Genomic DNA, 24,545 nt, shown 5'->3' on the forward strand with positions numbered 1-24,545 from the left:
CTCCTGTCTTACACAAGAGATATTCCCCCTCACCCAGTCATCGTACAAAGGCTTTTACCTGTGCTGATCACCCGTTTCTACACCCATGCCTGGCAGTTTTCTGTAATGTATTATATATATATATATATATATATGTATTTGTGTGTGTGTGTGTGTGTGTGTGTGTGTGTGTCATTGTTACTTCTAGAGTTTTAGCTTAGTAAAATAATGTCACAGAACTGCTGCAAGCTGGTTATTTTCTCTTTTTTATACCTTTCTCTATAAACTATAAGACTGCAGGGGAAGATCCCAGTAGATCAGCAGTTTCAGAGCAGCCTGTTTAGCAACAAAAGTCAGTCAAATCACCCTTTCTTCCTATTCTGAGACTTGCTTTGAACTTTAACAAGTGTTCGTGACCAACTCCAAATGCCTCAAAGACATTTACATTAAACATTTGCACCTATTAATGTGGCTGTTGAAAAACACTATTCTATCAAACTCATGTTTTAGCTAAGGTTATGGTGTACCACCAGCATATAAATAAACTATGCTAACATTGACATATATATCGCTGAAAGCAGAAAGTTTGAGTGGAATGATTTCACAAGTGTGACCAAAATGCTAGATATCAACAGATAGGTGATACAGACAACAACTGTACATAAAATTTCGTATTTTTCTCTGGGCTAAAATTTTATGTCAGGAAATGTTTCTATTCTCATAACATTTTGAGTGCAGCTAAACAATAATTCCCTGGACACAATTGTTGTGTTAACATTAACCCGGATAAGCAACTCCCTTAACACCAGCTGGGCAAAGTACGGTACACTTCAAATTTCAGCATTTATTGCTTTCCATGAATACTATGATACAAGCGCAAGCCTTCAGTTTCCAGCGATGATCAGTTTTACAAAGGCAGTGGACATTTATTACAAGTCTACAAAAACTGATTTACATACTGATACATACTGTAAAAATTCCTAATTATCAAAAGTGACGACTGTAAACTAAGGTATGACATACATACAGTGTAAAAGTACCTTGTATTCTGTTTACAGGGCTTGATGCAGAAATGGCTACCCTTAAGCAAAAGCAATATTCTATCTAACCAAACTGGTTACTACAATACCGTTTTATACTGGCTTCATAGAATGAAAACCAAAACTATAACATTTTCCACATCCTTCAAGGGGTCAAAGCTGACAAGTGCAAGATAATGTTAATAAGAAATATATTTACGGTATGTGCTTCATAGAAAAAGCAAACAGAAATATGTGAAGCATTGCTTCACATTCTATATGGCAGGTGTCCTCGTTCACCTTAAGAGACACATTCATTAGTGAGATAGTCAAAACAACTGTGCTTAGGCTAAAACAAACTCTATCAAACATATCTTTATGGAAATACATGCCGAATGAATAATGAAAATTCAGAGTACATCAGTTACATTAGTTATTAGGGTTCAATTATTACGTTCAGATATAAAAATCAGGGAAAAAAGATTAGAAAAACTTTTAGTCAACAGTGAAAAAGGCAGTCTCCATAATCTTCTTTTACATCCATGCCTTCCAGTTTAAAGACCAGGTGATGTGAGGCCTTGAGAATTGAAACTGATTAGGACAAAAAGATCCTTCTGTGAGGAATCTAGAGGTTCACATCACTCTTGGTCCTTACAGGTCCACAGTGCTACAGATATACCCTTGGTGTGGTATCATACAGTGTAAAAAAGAAAAAAAAAATTCAGATGGCAGACAGGCCTTGAAGTTAGTCAAGTTCCCCAGGCTCTATTGCAGTCTCTGCACTGTTTGAAATGCCAGCAACGCCCTCTGTTGACAAGTCTGGTGAATTACTGGAAGAGGGTATCTGCTTGTCACTGCTTAATAAGTCATCTCCATCGCTGCTGTTTCCTTCCCCACTGTCCAGCTCAAAACTTTCCTCTGATGGAACAGGCTGCTCAGATTTGTCCACAGTGCTATCGCTCTTCAGACTGTGGTCAGCTGTATCCTCAGATGAGTCTTCTTCCACCTCAGAGGGTCCTGATTGTGTGCTTTTTGGCTCTGGAAGCAAAGTAGAAGGTATTTTAACATGATGTTTTAAGTGACATTCTGCAGCAACTAACTGGTAGGCTATCCAGCTGAATATGTCAATGTCAAGAGGAAATTGTATTTAGTAGTCAGTATAATCTTTTAGTGATATAAGTTTGCATATGGTAGAATACTACATGTAGTAATTTGTATTAGGAAATATTCAACCATGTATACTTAGAGGCATATAATCAATTGTGTGTGATCTCTAGCAGGCTGCAGGCTTGGCGTGCACCCCAGGAATGCACCCCCACATCCTGGGAGCATGGGAGAGGTCGTACCTTGTTTTATGGCAGGATTAATGTAGTTATGTTTGTTTTAGTCTAAGTGCTTTAACTGCTGGACTTCCTCACCCTTCTCCTGACCAAGGATGTACCTTTTATGACCCTTTAATCAGCAGGACACACACACACACACACACACACGTTCAATGGAGTATAAAATAAAGACCAGGGGCAGTGCTCAGGGCGAGTCTCAGTCTGGAGGCTGCCCTTGCTAGCAAGAAGTTCTGTGTGTTTCTCTTCTCTGAGTCTTTACTGAAGAAGTGTTTTAGAATATTTTCCCTAACAGTCAATTTAAAGACTAGTGCAATAATACTTTAATATGGAAAGACACATCAATGCACCTTTATCAGAAGCTAAGAAGGTATAAGGTGAGAGATTTTCACAAAACTATTCAGATCATTTGCCTGTTTGAAGGGCACAGAAATCTTGCTTTAACTTTAGGCTAACTAGGTTTTAGTCAGTTTGCATGTTCTACTACAGAGAAATGGCAACAGCCAAGAGATCTGTACTAAAAAGATCTATGTTGTCTTTTTTGTAACACGTATAAACCCCTGTGTATTTGGACTTATAAGAATGCAACTATTATGAAGACACTATCAATTACTGTAGTGTCAGAAGTTATAAAATAGCCTAAATAAGGATCATGAACACATACCATGATTGTCCGATACACTAGGTGTGTCACAAGATGTTCCACTTTTGTATTCTTGACCACAGGAGTGTTTTGAAGACTCTGGTGTCTCTGGCGAGCTCTCTGGCGAGCTCTCTGGCCCTTGATGGCAAGACGACTCATTTTTTTCATTTGTTGTTTCATTCTCCTCCGTTTCATCAAATTTCAGTCTCTTCACCTCTTGCTTATCACCATCAGAATCCTCTTCTTCTGGGTGTTTATTCTTTATCCCACTATTTGGCGTCATCTCACCTTCTGATAGTGAGGTTTCACTGAAACAAACACAGTAAAATCTGTTAAACAGATTATATACTGAAATGCCAGCCAACGAGTTGCTCTTTGTTTGTTTTTTTCTTAAGGCAGGGTCTTGACAAAACCTAATTATAAACGAGAGGTCAAGAGAGGAGATATAAAAAAACTAACAAAAAACGAAAAAGCAGGAATTAGTGTAATGTAGTAGTGTGTCAAGAGTATAAAACACTCTTGATAGGACATATTACCAGACCAAACAACTTACCTTACGCACTGCTCCTCCAGCTCCTCTGTGGCTGGCTCTGGTTCTTTGCTGACTGGACAATCAGGGAGCCCGTTGGTGGAAAGTGATGTTGGCAATGACAGCTTTGGTCTGTTAAGTGGTTTTGGTGTGCCTGGCCCATTCACATTTCTACTCCAAAAGAACAAACTATTATTTCTGACAGGCAAGATAGCTTTGTCTTTACTATACTGTGGTTGTCCTTATGTAATACGGCTTTAAAATGTTCCCACTTGCTAGCAGTTTACGAAGCAATTTCAAATTTGTATAAATCAGTCACTGACATTTTGCACCCACCTGTCTGTATACAGAGAAGAGTTGCCAGGAAACATCACCCCATTCATTCTGTTTATACTGGATGCCCCATTTTTCCTTTAAAGAGGTAGAAAGGCACAGGTAACTGGCTGTTAAATGGTTGCCGTAAGTGTGACTCAATAATAATGCATAAAATCTCAGGGGACCATTACTGTCAACAGAAGCAGCTTGAGAAAAATACAGCACACAGAAGAGCAAAGGAAACAGAATCTTAACAGCCAATGTACTCACTCTGATGTGGGGTAGATACAGCTCACCACCATTACATTCTGAAAAGGAGAAAAAAATATGAGCTTTTTTTTCAAGCCATGAAATGTACATTTACATTCTGATATGCTAATATTGTTTATCTTTTTGTTCAAATACTAAGATAATATGGTTTATTGCTCACCTTCTCCAAACCCCTGAGAAACTTGTCTGTTCCTGTGTAGTTTCGCTTAGGGTCCATAAGGAGTTCACACAGACGCTGAATGGTGAATGGGATTCTGTAAAGTTAGAGAAATATTTAGGATCAGGGAACAGATGATGATGAGTATAAGCAAGTAAGAGTTTAATACATGCAGCAAAAAAGAGAGAGAGAAAAAAAAAAAGAATAATCTGCATGTATCTGGTCAGCCACAGTCATAAATGATCACAAGCTATGATGCAAATAATTTAGTGAGATTGCTTATTAACATAACACTTCATATAGTTTGTTTTAAAGTGTTAAAAGTGTTCCCAGTGCACACACCAATTGCTCAAATACAGATATTTGAGAGCAAGGCAATGATTTTAGAACCTAAAAAGGCTGCTTCCAACTAAATACGTTACTTTGCAAAATATGCCCAAAAACTATTCTCACTGAAGGTGGAATCAATAGATCTGCTTCACCAAACACTGTTGAATCCAGGCTACTAAGCAGGAGACGCTAGCAGTTGGTGATGTGAGGCCCAAAAGTAAACAAATGACTCCATCGAGCATGCTGGAGCGCTCGCTAGTTGTACTCTATATGATAGCAAGATCACATCCCAGGTAGAAAACATTGTTCATTTTTTATATCACAATATTGTGCAACCTCCCAAAGAGTTATAATGTTAAGATACCTTGGGTATTGTTAAACACTTCTTTTATTCTTTTAATTAAAATTTCCAGGGGATAACACTCGGTATACTACTGTGTCACTGCTATTGCACTATAAGCCTGCTGTTGGCATCTTGTTTCAGTAGATTCACACTGCAGTCACACTGCCTGCAAGATTCAATTAGCAATTCAGTATTTTTTCACCTATCAGAAATATCATTATTGCAGATTTTCTTAAAATATTGTGATATAATTTATGAGGGTATATTGCCCACCCTGTTAGACACAGTGCAGCACACAGTGGGTAGAATAAAATATGAGGAAACCTTGTACATTTTTTTATATAAAATGCATGCTCAAACGTTTTTGTGGTTATGTTTTGATTTAACAGACAGCATATAAGAATACCAATAATAAAAAATATTGGTTAAAACTCAGTCACTACTGAAGTTGTGACTAAGGATTTGTTTACCATTGCTCATTATAATCTCAACTCACCCATTGTATCCATCCACTATTTTTAAGATCCTCTTCTTCATTTCTTCAAATGGGACAAACTCTACATTGGGATTATGTGGTCCTCTCTGTTCTGGTGTTGCAGCATGAAAATCATCCATGACTTTTTCCAATTTAAACATGAAGTATGTTTTGAACTGTGACCATGGGATCCTGTAAGACAATGCAAGTTTGCTTTAAACAAATCTGCTAGGGCACTGCTGATTTTATTTGCAGGAAAACTGATGTCAGTATTTCTGTTTGGCAAAAAGAAAAGTGTAAAATTGTTAAGTGCAGTTGTGTAAAATTTGAAAATGGGTGTAGCCATCGTTCTTGACATGTACCCATGGTACTCACATCGGTTGCCCCGTCTTGGCAATATGACACAAAAATTGCTCCAATGGGGGACAGGTGTCTTTCTTCCCTTTCTTCTCAAAATCTGCAAAAGCCAACATTGAGGAACAAAAAGAAAGTTTAACTTTAATAACTTTAAAACAAGCTAGGAAACAACGCTGATCCCCAAGGTAATAAAACAAATGCATGCGGCTGCACTGAACTAAATATGAAAGTTGAATACTTTTAAAATAACCTGAGAAGATAATGTTTGGTTTCAGGCTTCTCCAAATTACAGTGACATCAATTAAAATATTTACTGCTGCATCAAGAGACAATACATTTATTAAAGAAGACCAAATGTTAAGTGCAACTTCATAAAATCCCCAAACCGTTCTCAGTTAACTATATGGAAAGTTCCCACAAGTTAGTTAGCTAGCATTTTATTGTTAGCAGCATGTTGTGACGTTATCAAGCTAGCTGTTTACATAATCGCTAAGCGTCCGTGGGGAAATAAAAAGGTGTAAAGTGTGTGAAGACGAAATTTTTGCATGCAGAAGACAGCATTAAAATGGTGAAATCATGCAGAGACTGAATTCAGAGACGCTAGATGCTTTTTCTAAACGCTAGTTGTTGTTAATAAGCTAAGTTACGAGATAACGTAGTTAGCAAACATGAGACATTTTGCTCAGGGCATTAAACCAAATATAAAGGAAATAATTAAGCTAATAATAACTCATTTAACAACTGCAAACATTGCCTTGAAACGCTTCCAACAATGCGTCGATGTCCATTGCTGTGGCCAGTCACAGGCAAGAAATACTTGCAGGTTAGTATCACGTTAGCAGGTAGCAACCCAACAAAGCTGGTGGCAGTGACGACTGCGCATGTCAGCAATTACGTATTCACATTTGCGGAAGACGCGAAGATCAACAAAGCAGAGCTCTACCCCCCGCAAAGAAATAAGTTGCTAAAATTAAAATACTTGTTATTCTCGCCGCGGAGGTATTAATATTTTCATTTACTGGATGTGCAGGATTACGTGACGGAAACTTCTCGATCGCTCTGGCGCGCTGTAGATGCCGCAGGCAGTCAGCGGGGCGTCATCGTTTTGTGTTGTGACGGCGCAAACCGGTGAAGCGACCAATGAGTCAGCAGCTGATCGTGGTTAGTTTTACCTAAGGAGCCTATATATTTACACCGCGGACGACGGCAACAGTGAAAGCAAGACATCGGCTAGTTTTTAATACGTGGTCACTTGGTTTTCAGTGGTAACGATGGCAGTTCCAGTAGCTGCATTACAACTAAGCTCATCATCCAGCCCGAGTCTGCTGGAGCACAACATTCATATCAGTGACAGAAATTTGGGAGGGATTTCTAATAACAATAACAATGGAAATGACACCCTGCCTTTACATTCTCCGTGGACATTCTGGCTCGATAGGTAAGAAACTGTTTAATTTCACCTACTCCCGCTTGTCTTAGCAGTTGCTGTAGTTGTCTGGGTGAACTCTTTGTTGTTGACCTCTTATGGAGAACAAAGAGGGGAAATGAATTTATCAGGCCTCTAGTGTAAGTCAGGCATTGCAGCTTAGATAATATAACAAGTGATCTTAACAGCAAAACGCGGATTGTTGTTGTTTTTTCTTTATTTAATCAGAAAAAAACATTGCACGAGATACACATACAAAATTCTTGGTAATGGTGATGCAGCTTATCTGCCAACTGTTTCCTGTCTGACCTACATAAACAATTCCTCTTCTTGGAAGGATCTTAAAATAAGCAAAGGGTGTAATTATGACTGGCTAGCTGAATATTAATAACTCGGCGTGATTTCGGATAAGGTCACTGTACGTTCTTACGTTCTAACAGGTGTTATTCTGTTGCTGCTCATGTGATTGTTATTGTTTAGTGAGTCACTACTTTTGTTTAAGTAAAATTTACTTTTACTTTTCAATAAAGTTTCTAGTTTGACACTAAGTAATCACACTAAGTAAGCAACACTGAGTTACACACAAGCCCATCGTCCACTGTGTGCACAAATCAGAGGGTGCAGTGTTCAAACGGGGTCAGTGTTGTTTACTGTTTACTGGCGTTTTTGTCATCTGATTCCCCCCCCCCCCCAAAAAAAAAAAAAAAAAAACTCCCTACCCCATCCTGTCTGCTCAGAGGGCATGATCTGGACACACATGTGATTAATATAGCTCAGAAAAACTGTTTATTTAGTTGATCTGAGATATTTATAAGCTTGAATTTAAAAAAGAAAAGAAGGTCGAATCTGATTTTCTTTTCGTGATAGATCTCTGCCAGGAACAACAGCAGCTGAGTGTGAGTCAAACTTGAAGAAAATCTACACTGTGGAGACTGTCCAGGTACATTTGTTGGTGGTTGGTGTTTAAAATGTTTATGATTGATGTCTTTGTATTTAAAAGCAATTCATAATTTTATTCAAAGTACTCTCAGCTCTTGACTGAGCGTCTTGTAATAGGAATGCCAGTTTATCAGTGGGTGTGTGTAGATAAGAGTAATGAGGAAGTTCTTTTTTGGCCACTGCAAAATATCATCAAGGCCAAATGTCTGTACTCTGTGTGTTGGTAAATGGTTCAATAAAATGACCCATTTCCTCTGTTCACCTTTGCTCTGGAGTAGAACTTTTGGAGAGTTTACAACAACATACCTGGGGTCTCCAGCTTGCCACTGAGATGGAGCTATCATCTGATGAGAGGAGAAAGAAAACCACTCTGGTGAGATGAACCTCAAGAACAACATTTGTGTTCACATGATGTCATTTTTATCATTTGTAATGGCACTTCCTTGTTTGCATACAGGGAAGAAGAAAGCAATGCCAAAGGTGGTGTGTGGAAAATGAAAGTACCCAAAGAATGCACTGTAAGTTTTACAACACATTTAAGCGTTTATTTTGTACACTATCTACTTTCATGATCATTAAATAAAGCTGTCTTCTCATTTATAGTCTGCTGTGTGGAAGGAGTTGCTTTTGGCTATTATTGGAGAGCAGTTCAGTGATTATTGTGCTGCAGGTAAAATTCTTTTAAATGTTCTTGAGATATATATAATTATAGTCTGTAAAACACCATGAGTCAGAAATGCTTAATTTGTATTTTTTACAGAGGATGAAGTAGTTGGAGTCAGCGTTAGTATAAGAGACAGAGAAGATGTCGTTCAGGTCTGGAATGGAAATGCTTCTTGTGTTAACGAGTCAAACATCATAGGAAGGATCAACGAGCTCCTTCCACAAGTACCTTTTAAAGCGGTGTTTTATAAACGTGAGTATCTTCTTCTTTTCTTTGGGTGCGGTATTATCATTTTTAATGACTGAAATCATGAGATGTGATAAGATCTTCTGTTATATTTCAGCCCACGAGGAGCACCATGCTTTCGAAGGAGGTAGATCAAGACATTAGCAACTCTCAAGAACCTTTTTTTGTGTGGGTTTGTTTTGTTTTGTTTTGCTCATGAACGTGTTTTAATTTTCTTTTGGGGGGGGGGAGGGGTTGTGATAATACTGGGGTAAATTTTGGAGCATTCGATTTGCTTCATGTATCATTTTAATTACCTCAATGTAGTTCACGTATAAAGCCTCAAAGTCAAGGAAATTTCACATCTTTTAAGTATTATTGTCATACATGATAAAAAATATCATTGTTTTAGTCTAAAGTAAAGCCATTTTAGTTTAAATATGTCTACAGGAGTATTTGTATGTTTTAAGTATTTTTTTATTTTATTTTAATATTGCACAATTTTACAGAATTGTAACCAAAACAGTAATTTGTGTAGATGTATTCTAGCTTACTTTGTGTAGTTTACCAAGAACATAAAAAGCTAGGTCTTTGAACTACATCTAATTTTGGGGCAAATTTGAGCAAAGAAAGTGTCACAAGCAAACCTTTATATTAACAACACATTACACAGCTTTTCTAGCCAACAATTTTATCTTTTTGTAAATTACAGTAAGAAAATACTGTTGTCTGTTCAGGACAAGATGAATAATTAGTATTCTGTAAGGCGACTATGTGAATATAAATTGCACTTTTTTTTTTCTTGTGTAGAATAAGAGGAATGGGGAAAAGAATATGTTAGTGTTACAATAAAGTGACCTTGGTGCACAAGACACCTTGAGTAGATGCTGAGAAATATATGCAATAATTTCTATTCTGTAGGAAATTTGCCGTGTTGTGGTTGTCATTTTTATTTAAGCCTCTGCTCCATATCAAGCACTTTGTACTGTGTATATAAGACGTCTCATAATCCCTCTGGAGTTAACAGCATATGGAGTTGTGGTAACTGAGACCAAATACAATTTGGTTTTGTGTCACCTATCTAATCAAGTGCAATGTTTTTATGTATTCTCTTAAGTCTGAAGTACATAAAACTGCCCCCAGAAAATATGACCAATAAATACACAACACAGAGAAATCTATCACGAGGGCACAAAGAAGCTGTTGCTGTTTGGAGCCAATTTAAATATTTTTAAGAAGAGATGTTATTGTAGCAGCAATGCCAAAACTACAGGAAAAAGTTCATTAGTGATAGTTTATTTCTGTTGTACTAAGGTGGTTTTAGTTTCTCGAAAATTCGTTGCCTCTGTGGTGTCATATGAGTAAACCTATGTGCAATTTAAAATCAGCCATGTTTAAGCATTGTCAAAATTCATGTTAAAATGTCTCACAAAAGGCGCCTTTTCAACAGAGCTTTTTTTTTAAAAATTTTTTTATTTTTATTTTTTTAAACTGATACTGCAATACTCATACAATTGACTTGATTTCCACAAAATTACCATTGACACCAACAGAAAGACTGCTGCTGTCATTTATCAATCAAATGTTGACGTATTTGTAATGTGGCTCAGCTTCAGTACTCTGCTAGATGAATATAGCACTTGCCAAAATTGCTTTCTTTAACCCGTAACGTTCCGTTTTTATAGTAACGTTAAGAGCACATATTGTAGGATAAGAGAATAACAATAGCGTTTCCTTGCACATGTACAGCTGACTAGTCATTGCAGATCTCAGACCTTGTAACTGATTGTTGATCTTGGATGGTGCCTTGTGTTCATCAGCAGTTTACATTGTTAAAGTTTTCTGTTTGTATGATTTGTATGATGATGTTTAAAAGAAATAAAAATGTTCAAACTTTCATGTTTTTTCTTTCTTTTTATTGATACTTTTCTGCTATAGTTTAATTAAACTGAATATGAAAGAATATACTGAAATTTTAGGTGCTATCATAATAGAAAAGCACTGTCGAAAGGAGTCCCAGAAAAGGTCATGTTTTAGAAGTGTCTTCCCTTCTTCTTGCCAAAGATCACTGCCTGAGCATTTAAGGTACTGTAATATATGCAGAGTAATATATCCACTTCCTGCTGTGACAAAACAAATTTCCCACGTGTGGGACTAATAAAGGTTATCTTATCTTAATCCTACACCCTACGGTACAGCGAATGGGGGGGAATGATAAACTACTTCGTTTTTTATTTTTATTTTTTAATTTGTAACTTGGCTGTCGGTTTCTTAAGAAACAAAAATCAAATGTATTTATGGTTTTGATTTCATTGCCATCCACAGGTAAAATATCTCCCTCTTGCGGTCACATAGAAGCACGGGTATGCAAATAGAAGGGTCCATTTTCATCTCTTAACTCTAGTTGTCTTTGCTGAAGATTTGGCGTTTTTGTTGCGATTATCATTAAGCCTTGCGGAGTTTTATCACCCGTAAGGTCCATATTAACAGCCCTGCCAAAAGTACTGAGCCAGAATTTTGTATTAATTAATATATGGCGAACCTACCTTCAACAGAGAAAGTGGAAATAGCGCCCTTTTGCACTAGACTGAGTAACCTCAGTGCATGCTAATGGTTAAAAACTACATAAATTAACACATCCTGTCACATATACTACGAAAACAATATGATTATTACTAATCCAGTTTAAAACTATATTTATTTATTTATTTTTAAATATCCTTTAAATGCTGATACAGTATAATTTTTTTCTGTTGATTGACATTTGAAGCCACCTATGCAGACTTTATAAAATGAGTGCATACAAGCAAACGTTGATAAGCTTTCTTTTTTTTTTTTTGGGGATAATATTCGAAGGGTGGGTTATTTATTTTTTGTTAATTTATTTTAAATATTCACATTTGTATGAATAGGCCGTGGACCTGTCCTTTAGAATGGAGACTAGTTCTTCTATGGACAAGAAACTATGATTTTGTTTCCTGATAAAATGCGTCAAAATTTAAGCCGCTCTCAAACAGTCCGCGTGTGAACCTGACGTCACCATTGTTTACTTTTACCTAGGCCACGCCCTCTGTTAGCAACTTGTGGCTAGCTCGGTACCGAGGAAGGCACTGCTCCGAGGGATCTGCTTCAGACACCACCCCGAGTCAAAGACTATCCGCGTGTACATAATTCTGTGAGTAAGCGTTAATTCACCCTAGCGCGTTCACCCATTAAATGAACACAAAATGTAACATTACATGTATTGTTATATTAGCGTGGGGAGCGAAACGAAGAGGAGAGACAGAAACGTTTCTTGCAAGCTAGCGTCAAGACTGCTGTTAGCTTTTGTTGTAGCAGCTACTTTGAAGGAAAATGCTTCCCGCAGTGTTGGCCGTTTTTCTGCCTGTTATTTATTGTTATTCGATAAGGCTAGGTCATGTGTATAGTTAACATGCAGACTTTCTAACCTCCCGTTTTCTCCGGATGCGTGTTTTATATTAGCTTATGGCTCAAGTCCTTAACGGAAATCTCAGATTGCAGTGGTGATGTTAACGGATATCGATTCCGTTCTCATTGATAATTAAATTGCTTTAATTAACAAAATAATGTCTGTTTCAGATAACGTTCATTTGTCTTTTTAAGCTGATATTTTAGGTGTTGGGTGGGTGTTGAAATTTTCGGCTGTGCCCTGCGCTCTGGATGTAGTTAGGCGTGACGCTGAGTTAACTTCAGACAATACAACCTCAGCTTGTTAAATGTGGAATGACTATATTATTAAAACAGTCGTATGTCTTGCACAGACCAGCCTATCGCTTTGAATGCTTATACTTAAGATGGGCAGTCGTGTCTCGTAGACGAAAGCAAACTGAAACCTAGACTTAGCAACTGGTTCAGCTGGTACATGTAAATTGTAATGGGTTAGATTTAAGCGCCTTATAATTCTTTTTTAAGTAACAATACTAAGTTAAAATGTACTGTTTGTTTTTGTTGATCTGAAGCTGATGCTAGCAACATTTTCTGGCACAAATGGATAAAAATCCACATTAACCTTTCAGCAAATTGCAATTCATTCGACTGGTCTGAGAGGAAACTAGGTTTCTGCACCACAGCAAGGCTCAATTTTTATGCTTATAAAATCTACCCCAGGTTTAGCATGAAGATTAAAAGAAAAGTCACTTTAGAAAGTAAGATCCATATGTAAAGGACTACCACCCAGTTCCACCCAGATTCAAATCCACTACAAAATCAAAACTCAGCACTGTCTTTTTCTCTCTCGTTTTTTAAGCACATGCATGTGTCTTTTATAGATTTCTCACAGCAGTCTACTAAATATAATTCTGAGAAAATGGGTATCATATAGCTTTGTCAGTATCACTCTTACATAAGTTAACAGTTAAAGAGTATACTATTCAGCTTTAGTTTTCTAACTTTTACTGATACGACATAGTAGTTCATCCATGGAATTAGTCAAAATATATTCATGTACAGGATTTATTTCTTTATGAAAAGCCCATTTGCAGTGTTTGCTTACATAAAAAAAATAGTATTGGTTTTCATTACTAGAAAGTTGCCTTTGAGGCAAGACCAGTAAAAATGAACGCACTTGCTGTTCAGTCCATCTCAAAAATGCTGGCACTACAGCACAGTTGGATGAAATTCTGTTTTGTTGCATGCATAACAAAACGTTAGGAAATCACACTATATTCGGCCTGGATTTTAAAACTAAGAGCAACCCCCAACCTTGTTTAAGAAAAAAAAAAAAGCGTTTTACTGGAAGCACTGCCCTCTGTCTACAGAGCTAATCCTGAAAGCAGAAGCAAACTGTGGATGTCTCATCAACAGCTGTCTGTTTTAATCAGTTATGTTTAATGTTATAAATTGTAGGAATTACCTACTTTTTACCAGCAAGTTTTGACTCGTCAGTGAATGACACATCACCACTGTTAGACATAGCTTTCTATTCTACGAACCCCCCACGTTTTCAAAGATTTTCTTTTTTCTAAGCAAGGTGTTGCTACTATTTTGTTCACAACTTTATCTGAGTGTATGTAATCTTATCAGATTGTCTGTCAGATGTTTCCAAAATGTTGACATTGACATTCAGTCGTGCCTAACTGATTGATTTGATTAACAGATTAAACAGACTTGAATATGTGGCTGTGGGTATTGCTGAAAATAATGGCTTTATCCTTGAAGCTGCGTGGTCTGTTTCATTTCGGGTTTTCTGTGTAGCTTTCCATCTGCTTATAGTTGTTTGCCTACTTTATTTATCTTTGTTTATGCTGCTTGGCTTTTGACTCAAACACTCCCAAGCTGTATACATAAAAGCCTACTTGTGCATTGTACTACCTGCCACAGCCGTTTATGGCACCACCTGGTTAATGGTAAATTGTTCCAGAAGGAAGATATGTTTGCACATAAACACGAACCCAGGGCCCCTGTGTTTACAGTAGCCATGGCAGCACTCAGTTATTCAACAAATAGACCTACCGTCATTCTCTCTCCCTTGTAGAAGAGTGTGTTTGTATTGCAGGGTAGGGCTGTAACAAAGTACTTTTTGACTTTGGTAGAAGTTGAGTTTCTCTAGCATAGTAATTTTAAAGACTGCTGAATACTGCTTAAGTTATCCTGAAGAATGGGCTTCTTATTATCTTGTGAAGTACTAGCTTTGCCAAAGGTGTCCAGACAGTTGCATTCACCTTGTCTGCCCTCCTAAATGTATTATAATGGTTCATATTTTTTTTCCCCCCATTTACAGGTCATAGAAGTCCAGATGCATGAGTCTCGGTCAGATCCAACAAGCCACACCATTCAAACAAATCAGACAGAGAACGGGAATCATACTGAGAATGAATGTCGACTGAGGAGTAGCCAAACTCCTCCTCCAGAGGCACCCAGGGTCAGTCACTCTCAGCTGCATTTGTTCAGCACAGAATATCTATCTATCTATCTATCTATCTATCTATCTATCTATCTATCTATCTATCTATCTATCTATCTATCTATCTATCTATCTATCTATCTATCTATAATATTAATGGATCAGAATTATCCATTAATTTATTTAATTTATTTTCTTTGTTTGTATGTTTGCAATGTGATTTACAGATTAATCTGTAACTTTGCTACATGTGCTGCAGACAGGTCTGAGAGTATGCTGCTTTAATATGTAACTGACCCGATAATTACACTATTTCCAACTATTTTCCCCAAGAAACTTTTTCAGATATATGTAATCAATAAATATACCAATATAGGTCACCAGCTAATGGGTTGGTCTGGATAATTATCTTTGGATATTGCACTGTTAGACCAAAATTTCGTTGTACATGTACAATGACAATAAAGGGCTATTCTATTCTATTCTATTCTATTCTATTCTATTCTATTCTAACAAGCAAATGACATGGAGATACCACTAAATGCTTCAGAATCTTGATTAAGAGATAATCATTTGTTTGTTGCTGCCCTGAAGCAAGTTGCATTCTGTTCAGAAATGCTTAAATGTTTTCTCTCTTCAGTGCATATGTGCTACTCTGTAACAAAACCATGGAGTTGTATTGGGGATGTGTCAAGATGTTTGTCCACAATGTTACAAATTTGTCCTGTAATTGAAGCAGATGTGTTTTCTTCTCTACACGTGAATATTTATTCTGGATTTGATTTTATGTATAACTAGCCTGGTATCCAAGCGGCACACACTTATTTGGACATACCAGGTAGATGATGCCATCGAACTCTGTGCACAGCTTATTGCTATATGATAATTTGAGGTTCTTTGTTTTGCCTTTTTAGCACGTAAACCTAAACCCTGACCGTCTTGTTTTATTTGTCTTTGTTTCTGCAATCTGCAGTATTTTATGTTTATTCTGAAGGGGAGCACAAGGATGGGGGAGCTGGTGCTGAGATTTAGAATGGGAATGGAGAGCATAACTCCTGTTTGGCAGAGGGATCAGTATTGCATTGTTAGTTTTGTTCACGCTCACATCATGTAGGTTAGAGAGGCTGTGTTAGATTGTGAGGCAGAGCCTTGTTGCTGAGCAGTATTTTTCTTTTTTCAGTGCCCAGATAAACGTTTCAATGGAGATTATCAGGTTTGTTGAACTAATTTTTTTTTTAATTGTTCTGTAAAATTGTGGTGACAGAAGGCTTGTTTCTTTCAATTTGTGTGCTTAGTTAAATTGTGTCTGTATGTCTATGCATGTGTTAAACCTTTTTTTTTTTTTTTTTTTCAAACTTGAATTCATTTGAGTTTCCTTTTTTGAGCCACATCTATTAGGACATTTTAGTAAGCAATACATCTCATAAAGGGAGGCATACTGTGTTTGTTTTTCAGCAACTTTTTAGCATTTCTATTTGCTGTCAGTCATCTCAGAGTTCACAAGACCAGTCTTGCGGGAACAGATCTGTGTTTACACTCAGTTGCTCACTGGTATGACTTTCAACAATAACAACAACAGAAGATGTTTGGACTTGCTGGCTACCATGGCAACAGGGATTAGGCAAAGGCTGTTGTTGTGTTGATGGTGTCCACAGAAAAATAGAGGGGCCAACTGGCTCTGTCTATGGGATAGACCTGTTTTCATTGCTTTGATGGCCACCTCTGCAGCATTGAGTTTCATAAGAAAGGACAAACTAAGAGGCAGTCATCTGTTATTGTTAGCCCAAAGCCTCTGTGAAATTCACTGTCAGTTTGTTTACCCGATTCAAAACAGACTCTGCCTTGGAGAGAAATGTTTGTTTGTGGTTCAGACCTTAATTAAAATACGAATCTCAAGTTCTGTTTTCGTAAACAGGCTCTGTATGCTTTTTTATTCATTATTTATATCTCTGTGCAATTTTGATTACTCTGTTTATGTTTACTGTAAACATCCCCTGAGCTGTGAGGCTTGACAGTGAGGGGGAGGGTGTGGTAATTGCTGCATGCCTAGCACAGGATGTTGTTGTTGTTTTTGTGGTACTGGTTGTTGTTGTTGTTTTGATGGAGTTCTAATTCCCCTAAGCCATCCAGTGCTGCCGTTGTTTTTGTTGGGTACATTTTTGGCTGAAATGATTGTTAAACCATTTCCCAGAGACTGACCACGGTTGTGGGAATAACAAACAATACTAGTACTGTGAGTAACTCTAAATATTGTTTTTAATTTGATCAAGGTGTGTGTGTAGCTCCAGTTGTTTGCTGACAAATTGATTTTGATTTATTAGAAAAAAACTGATTTAGGCATTGTAACTGACATCCAGTTCATTTAAGAACTGTGAAATACAGCCTCTCTCATTTGCACTATCATCCCTTTTTAAAAAAAAAAAATCATACACGATACCAAAAATGAATTATCTTTGCATTGCAGACAATGCATGTGAAAATGTCAGCATGGATTTTAGGAATGTGTCATATTTTTCCACTATTATTTGAAGTTTTATTTACAAAGTAAACCAATTAGAGGAGCAGTCATGCACAACAGTAGGTTTGACAGTATGTCCCTTTAGTGGCCAGTTTTCTGCTACAAAGCATTAACTTCAGATAATACAAGAAAATTGCTTTATATGTGGATTGGCCAAGCAATCGGGTGATCCTAAACAGACATGCTTTGTTTGAGCAGCACACAGTCTTGTGAAGAAGTCGGATGGGAAAATACACATATGGCCAAAAACAATAAACTTTTTTGTTTACATGTAAGTGCACAGATGGTTAGAACTTGCATGGATTTGTTGTAGCATGTATGCACAGCCATAGAAAAAATACATCCTTTGTGTATTATTATACTTGCCTGTCAGTGTAGCAGTATGTCCTTCACAGGCTTGATTTCCTCATGTTTTTCTTTTTTTGTGTCCCATGTATAGACTTTTAACCTTTCTATTTTGTCTTTGATGAAGGTTCCAGTGTCATTGTCCATGATGACCCCACCAGCAGAGGCTCCACAGCAGCTGCAGCAGACATCACAACAACAAGTCCTCAGTCCCCAACAGCTTCAAGCCTTGCTCCAGCAACAGAAAGCACTCATGTTACACCAGGTAATGTATGCTTAATATTTTTCCTCTTCTACACTGAGCACAATTTATTTGTGAGGTTAACTCCAGTTGTATGAACATGTCTGCAGCAACAAATTCAAGAGGTCTTCAAGAATCAGCAAGAGCAGCTTAATATACAGCTGCTGCAGCAAAAGAATGCTGGGATTGTTAGTCAAGAGGTAAGATTTGTTTGTTAAGCGTTATTTTTTATTTGCTATAGAGACCACTGTGTATAGATATCAACATTAGGGTATTTGGTATTACCAAGAGCTCATATTGTTTTACCTGGAATAATACTTTTACAAGTTCTAGCTCTGTGTTTGTAGATTGTAACTGATGTATAAAACAGCACTAAAGCTAGGCTGTAACAGCAGCAGATTGAGGTTATATCTGATGTTTTATAAGCTGTGAACGATTTTTATGACTCCCAATTAGTTTAAAGGCTGCTGTAGACTGTTTCTCCTCTAAATATATCAGGATTATACGTTTTACATACGTCACATCTTCAGAAAGTATACGTTGCTCTTTCCCAGTATTTACACTTGAAAGCCTTGTGGACTTGAGTACACACTTTGGTACCAGCAAGTGTGTTTGTGTGTCCCATTTACTATCAAAAGCCACACAGCTTGTGTGCATGAATTTGTATAGCAGCAAGGCATCATCAGTCTGTCCTAAAATCATTTATCCATTGCCACTCACAATATGTACTTTCTGTTGGCTCTTAATAGAAAATCGTAAGATAAAGTTACGCTTGTCTGAGTGCACAAGGCAGCAAGTGTGGGTTTGTTCTTGCTCAGATTTGTTCTATTTCAGTTTGCAGTTGCAAACAATCAGTAGAAAGAGTTCATTTGGCAATTACAATATTGCAACAGATAAAAAGTTCACTGACTGATGTTCTGTCACAGCTGACAGCCCAGCAGATTGCCATCCAGCAGCAGCTCCTTCAGGTGCAGCAGCAGCACCTCCTCAACCTTCAGAGGCAAGGCCTGCTGTCTGTGCTTCCTACCAGCCCAGCTACACCCCCAGGTATGTGTCTAACACTCCCTGTTGCAGATTCATTTACTGCAGAGCTGAAACACCTAAACAGATTGTTTTCAGTTACAGTGGTTGGTTTTTGCTAGTGATTGCCAGAATGTTAGGTTTTAAGTAAACAGTGATTTTTTTTATCGTGATCTTAATCATCTCGAGGAAATTTTTCTCTGTAAAATGCAGTAATATCCCACTGTATCGTACAACAATTTATCTATAGTGTACATGTGCACTTTTAGGCTGTGAGAATGGTAGCATCCTGTCAGCTGGTGGAGACACCAGAGAGTCTTCCAGTCAACAATCTACCACCAATGGTCATCAAACTCTTCTGAAGAGGAAAGACAGGTGCTTTTGAAATTTCCAGTCTTGTCTAAACCTTAGTTGTTTTTTCATTTATTTGTATCTAGCTTTCAGTGCACTCACTCTGTTGCATTATGTGTTTCGCAGTGGTCCGCTGGATGAAAATACACAGAACAGCCATCCTCTGTATGGAAATGGGATGTGTAAATGGCCTGGCTGTGAGACGGTCTTTGGGGACTTTCAGGCATTTCTCAAGTGAGTGTTGAAATCTAGCATTCCTCTAAACTGGTGTTCATTCATACATACTTGGATATACAAGGATGCGCCATTGCAATAAATGATAAAGTAATATATTTATCATATGAGCAATGATATAGTATATTCAATGTTTTGGTGAGGAGCAGTGAGTGCTTTTTTTTGCTGCATTACAGAAGCATACTTTAGCATTGTTTTGTTTTGCTCCCTCCTGTTTGTGCAGGACATTGTTTCCCTGAAGCATGTCATGATTTTGAATTTTCTTGTTTGCAGACATCTAAACAGTGAACACACACTGGATGACAAGAGTACAGCACAATGTCGTGTACAGATGCAAGTGGTACAGCAGCTAGAACTGCAGGTACAACATGTTTTCTTTTACCTACTACTTTTAGATTTTGTTGCTTCGTTTTTCCTTTCCCTCTCTAACTTTAAAAAAATGAAATGCAACTATGATGATTAGTGTTGTGTTGAGTCTTTTTTTTTTTTTTTTTAACTCTCAAAGTGTATGTGAAAATTTTTGCAGTTGTGGTGTGTTTTCACACCAGCGTTTTATATTTACACCTCTCAGGAGGCCTGGAAAGAAGTAGTTTCCACACCAAACTTCACATTGTCATGTAACACAGAATTAACCATCCATAAACTTCTATTTTTGCCTTTCGTTTTTAACACAGCTGAAGAAGGACAAAGAACGACTGCAGGCTATGATGGCTCATCTGAAATCCTCTGAACCCAAACCTGCAGCACAGCCTGTAAGAACCTGCCACAGCTGTTTCCTTCAATTAAAATAAATGGTGTTTTGCTTGTAGTTACACCAACATTTTGCTGACTTAACTGCTTTGTTTTCTGTTCTTTTTTTCTTCAGGTTAATCTGGTGTCTAATGCATCTTTCTCCCAGGCAACATTGCCCAAAGGCCCTCCTCCTATGAGCATTTCTCAGAGTGCCACGGCCCCATCCACACCCTTGACACCACTCTCCGAATCTCCCTCAGTTCTCACTCCCAATAGCATGTTCACTGGAACCCCTGTAAGGAGGCGATACAGCCGCTCTGTAAGCCAAGGTAACTGTGAGATCACAAGTCACAGCTTTTAATTAATAATGTGTTCATGGGGCAAAAGTGCTGAAATATGCTTCTACTGAGATATAATTGGAAATATTTGCTATATGTTTCACTTTTATTGTGCATATGTGTAAATATGGCTTGTTAATGTCTTTACACAGATATAATTGATAATAAGGAGTTCTACTTGAGCACAGAAGTTAGGCCTCCATTTACTTACGCCTCTCTCATAAGACAGGTAATGTGGAACCTTTTTCAGCCACGTAAAGCAGATCACTACATCTTTTCTGTTATTTGGAGCCTCTCTTACATGTTCTGTCTCTTTCAGGCTATATTTGAATCACCTCGCAATCAGCTGACATTAAATGAAATCTACAACTGGTTCACAAGAAACTTTGCATATTTCCGGCGTAATGCAGCTACTTGGAAGGTGTTGATATTTATATACTGTATATTAAATGTCATTAAAGATTTCAATTTGAAACGGGAAAAGAAGCTAATTCCTTACTTGAAGTGTGGAGTTCCTAAATGTGTGATTTTCTTATATTTTGCAGAATGCAGTCAGACATAACCTCAGTCTCCATAAATGCTTTGTACGTTTGGAGAACGTGAAGGGAGCTGTGTGGACAGTAGATGAGATTGAGTTTCACAGGAGGCGGCCCCAGAAAGCTGCTGGTAACGGGTATGTACACTTTAGACGTGACGGCCATGCACTTTCAGATGTTACTAGAAGTCAGACGCTTGGCATCAAGGAACTTGACCTTGTAGCTTTACCTCACAAGTAAAGAGTATTTACTGTCAACAGGTCATGGAGTTTTAAAGGCTTGGGACTGTGCTATGATGAAAATGGAAAAAAACTGGGGGGTTAGAATTGTAGTTGTTAAATGATTAAATGCTAAAAAAAAAATACCCAACAACAACAAAGGAGATCATCTAAATTGTGTTAAATAAAATATGAACAAAATGTTGTTTTCCACAATGTTTCACTCAGACCCATGTGTTTGTGAGCAACAATAAATGGCCTGCTTTTTGCCGTTCACAAGAGCTAAACTTGTACTTTTACATGAAATCAATAATAATAAACCAAAATCTGTAGTGTATCAAAACTGTTACGAGGCATGTTTCTGATTGCATCGTCTTGCAAAGATGACTCAAACTCTTAGCTATTGTGGACTTTGCTAAGTAAACAGACCTGGAGCGCCATTGTATATTTTGGCAGTACTCGTAGTTCCTTCAGATCGAGGGAAATGTAACTTAACACTATCACCCTTAGTTACTGTTGCTATTTCAGTTAGAAATGTGCGTTTAAGATAAGCTTGCATTTCTGAATCCCTCTTAAGTCAGCTCCATGCACACAGCTTCTGCAAACAAATACACTTTTAAGAATATTAGAGGGAATTTACACATTCAACAACATTTGCCTTCAGTAAAATTCCAGGACAGAAGTATGAATATAGTTTTAGACCATTTAAGTATTCATACTCAAATGTAATAATGTGCTCTTGTATTTATATGCTAATAGATCTCTGCTGAAGAACGCCCAGAACCGTACAGGCCTAGCTGGATCTGCCCTTCAGGTAACAGAGAAATGTTAATTATCTTGTTGTTTGTGTGTATTGTATTACAAACAAAAAGATGTTTGATGAATGAATTATCCTAACATAGTATATGTGTTTAAGCAGTGCTATAAATACACCTCTGACAGTATTTCTTTTTTCAGGGTGGTGGTCTAGAATGCAACTCTCTATACAACCCAGCTTCTATGGGCAGCATCCCATTGCATTCCTTGCCTCATGTTCTCCAGGAGCAGATGAATGGAGCTCTCGCTAATGGATCTGGATACCAAAGCGACAGCAGTGCAACACAGTCCCCACCACAGGCTTTGTAAGTGTCCCTATTCACTGAACTCTTCAGTGCATTTGAATTACCTACTATTTAAAGTCTGATCACATTTTCGTTCTCCGTGTTTACCAAACCAGCATTAAAGAAGAGCAGGAGGATGAGGAGATAAGTGAAAATTATCCCTATGAATCTCCGGAGAGCACAGACGAGCACGGCCACAGCCCAGAGATGAACAGAGACGATGACAACGGTAGCCCGGAGAGGCCCAGCCTTCATCTCGACCGTGTGCCTTCCCTCTGACTTTGAAGTCCAACTTCTCAATGGCAAGGCTGCCAGTGTGACTTTGTATTAAAAAAACAAACAAAAAAAACAACAACTTCAGCTTCATCTACGTAACCAAACACTCTGTTCTTTGGAATCTTTTTCCGTTATTTTTTTTCTTCCTGTATTTATCAGCGTCTCTTTATTTTTTTGTTTTTAATCTAGCTCTCAAATGTTTTTTGTATAGTTAAGTGAGATCACAAACAACATTTGTGAAACTGTCTGTCTGTGATTCTTCTTCTTAATCTTCTTCTTTTTTTAAAAAAAAAATACATATATATATCTGTACAGAAAAGGACCATAATGAGCAGAGAAGCCAAAGGAAAGGGAAAAGTGATGAGCCCCTTTCAGACATGGGATAAAAAAAAAATGCTGGCTTATCAGTCATTCATATCTGGATTACTTTCATGTGTTAATCATCTTCATGGCTTCACACATACAGTACCTGACGGTGACTTGAGAGAGCGTGTGTGTGCAATATTCGCTAATATTCAATATGCGTTGGTGGCAGTATTATTATTGGCTCAAGTGAAGTGCAAACACACCTATGGAATGTTTAGTTCTCTTTACTCATTACAAGCACTGTGTGTGTGTGTGTGTGTGTGTGTGTGTGTGTGTGTGTCTCTCATTTTTCATTAGGAAAAAATCTAGGCATATAAAAATGGCCTTGTTTATTGCATAGGGCCATTTTCAGCAAAAATATCACTCTGTTTTCTTTAGAAACTATTTGACTACTTTTCAACAGTCACCCCCAACCACAATGACTGTGCATGTTTGCGGCAGACTTATGACATGCTAGTTTTGCTGGGCAGACCTTGTAGTCATCTTTGGCTTTGCATGTTTCTCTTGTTTGCACAGTACCATCTAATCCCGCCATGTCGCTCACGTTTTTTTTGTTTGTTTTTTTTGTCTGGGAGTTAATAGTGCATTCCTTTTTTAAATTTTAGTTGTTTAATAACAGTTGGTAAATGGTTTCTAGTTGCATTACCACTACTATCTTGATTAATTGTGCATTCTTAAACCTTAATATGACTGAATGAATTCAACCTTCCACTGTGTTCAAAGTAATGCGTGAATGTTATTTAGTCCAACCTCTAGACTGCAGTGGTGACTACAACAGAAAAGTGACCAAGATGTTCACACGAAGATGAAGCTGACATGTTAAAATGCCGTCAGGTTAATGGTTCATGTCTGAAAGGGGCTGAAGTAAGCACTTCACAATGATAGTCCTACTCTTTATAGCTACTTAATGCTATGCTGGGGCCACACTACCTGATTTTATTTTAGTAGTCATAGTATATAAAAATTTGTAGAGGAATAAAAAAAAATGTTGCTTTAAAAATGAAAATGTTCACTGCCAACATGATCTGATATATTTGTATTTAAGGTATAATCAAATGATCAAAGGAACACATAGCGTCTTTATACTTGTTGGTCTTTTTCACCTCTTCCATCAACATTGAAATTTGCTCTAACTGAGCTTGTAAGAGTAGATACTATAGATTTACCATTATTGTAAACCAATGCATCTCTATGAATAATAAATTCCTCATGATATATGTGAATAATGTATGTGTCTTTGATTTGATTTTCTGATTGTTATTTTGGGAAGAATTTATTGTTTCACATGCAAAAATTAAAGCTAGGTGCATTTTTTTTTTCAAATGCTGACAGCTCAACTTCTCAGCAGTAAGGACACTTTTTTTAACTGTAGTATTGTGATATGTCAGTTTTAAAT

At 37.4% G+C, this 24,545-nt stretch overlaps 3 protein-coding genes across 6 annotated transcripts; 2 read left to right on the forward strand and 1 right to left on the reverse strand.

Annotated features, from left to right (window-relative positions):
• Positions 1 to 808: 808 nt before the first annotated feature.
• On the reverse strand, positions 809 to 6,876 carry LOC102290507 (serine/threonine-protein phosphatase 4 regulatory subunit 2-A). 2 transcript variants are annotated; one of them, XM_014334841.2, is made up of 9 exons: positions 6,777 to 6,876; positions 5,776 to 5,857; positions 5,422 to 5,592; positions 4,256 to 4,349; positions 4,096 to 4,133; positions 3,847 to 3,921; positions 3,535 to 3,681; positions 3,003 to 3,289; positions 809 to 2,036 (listed from the first exon to the last, which is right to left on the reverse strand). In XM_014334841.2, coding segments are annotated over exons 2-9 (1,107 nt in total). In that variant the 5' UTR covers positions 5,778 to 5,857; positions 6,777 to 6,876; the 3' UTR covers positions 809 to 1,743. The 2 variants fall into 2 exon arrangements, with proteins under 2 accessions (XP_014190327.1, XP_005926310.1); XM_005926248.3 differs by lacking the exon at positions 6,777 to 6,876 and adding an exon at positions 6,512 to 6,659.
• A 152-nt stretch (positions 6,877 to 7,028) lies between these two features.
• Positions 7,029 to 10,908, forward strand: LOC102290198 (eukaryotic translation initiation factor 4E type 3). Its single transcript, XM_005926247.3, has 7 exons — positions 7,029 to 7,195; positions 8,051 to 8,123; positions 8,401 to 8,495; positions 8,580 to 8,640; positions 8,726 to 8,792; positions 8,883 to 9,038; positions 9,130 to 10,908. Exons 1-7 carry the CDS (start codon positions 7,029 to 7,031, stop codon positions 9,174 to 9,176), a joined length of 666 nt encoding a protein of 221 aa, XP_005926309.1. The 3' UTR covers positions 9,177 to 10,908.
• Positions 10,909 to 12,050: 1,142 nt separating this feature from the next.
• On the forward strand, positions 12,051 to 23,030 carry LOC102290809 (forkhead box protein P1-B). 3 transcript variants are annotated; one of them, XM_005926249.3, is made up of 17 exons: positions 12,051 to 12,186; positions 14,752 to 14,892; positions 16,055 to 16,087; positions 17,865 to 18,002; positions 18,089 to 18,178; positions 18,905 to 19,025; positions 19,268 to 19,373; positions 19,476 to 19,583; positions 19,857 to 19,944; positions 20,258 to 20,335; positions 20,449 to 20,644; positions 20,806 to 20,882; positions 20,973 to 21,074; positions 21,199 to 21,326; positions 22,167 to 22,221; positions 22,365 to 22,528; positions 22,624 to 23,030. In XM_005926249.3, the coding sequence occupies exons 2-17, from the start codon at positions 14,767 to 14,769 to the stop codon at positions 22,784 to 22,786; spliced, it is 1,773 nt and encodes a 590-aa protein (XP_005926311.1). In that variant the 5' UTR covers positions 12,051 to 12,186; positions 14,752 to 14,766; the 3' UTR covers positions 22,787 to 23,030. The 3 variants fall into 3 exon arrangements, with proteins under 3 accessions (XP_005926311.1, XP_014190331.1, XP_014190330.2); XM_014334845.2 differs by lacking the exon at positions 16,055 to 16,087 and having other exon boundaries at positions 12,052 to 12,186; XM_014334844.2 differs by lacking the exons at positions 12,051 to 12,186; positions 14,752 to 14,892 and adding an exon at positions 15,012 to 15,958.
• The last annotated feature ends 1,515 nt before the right edge of the window (positions 23,031 to 24,545 follow it).

The sequence above is a fragment of the Haplochromis burtoni genome, unplaced genomic scaffold (genome assembly GCF_018398535.1).
Source record: "Haplochromis burtoni strain Fernald_Lab_line unplaced genomic scaffold, NCSU_Asbu1 Contig_91, whole genome shotgun sequence".
NCBI classification, from domain to species: domain Eukaryota; kingdom Metazoa; phylum Chordata; class Actinopteri; order Cichliformes; family Cichlidae; genus Haplochromis; species Haplochromis burtoni.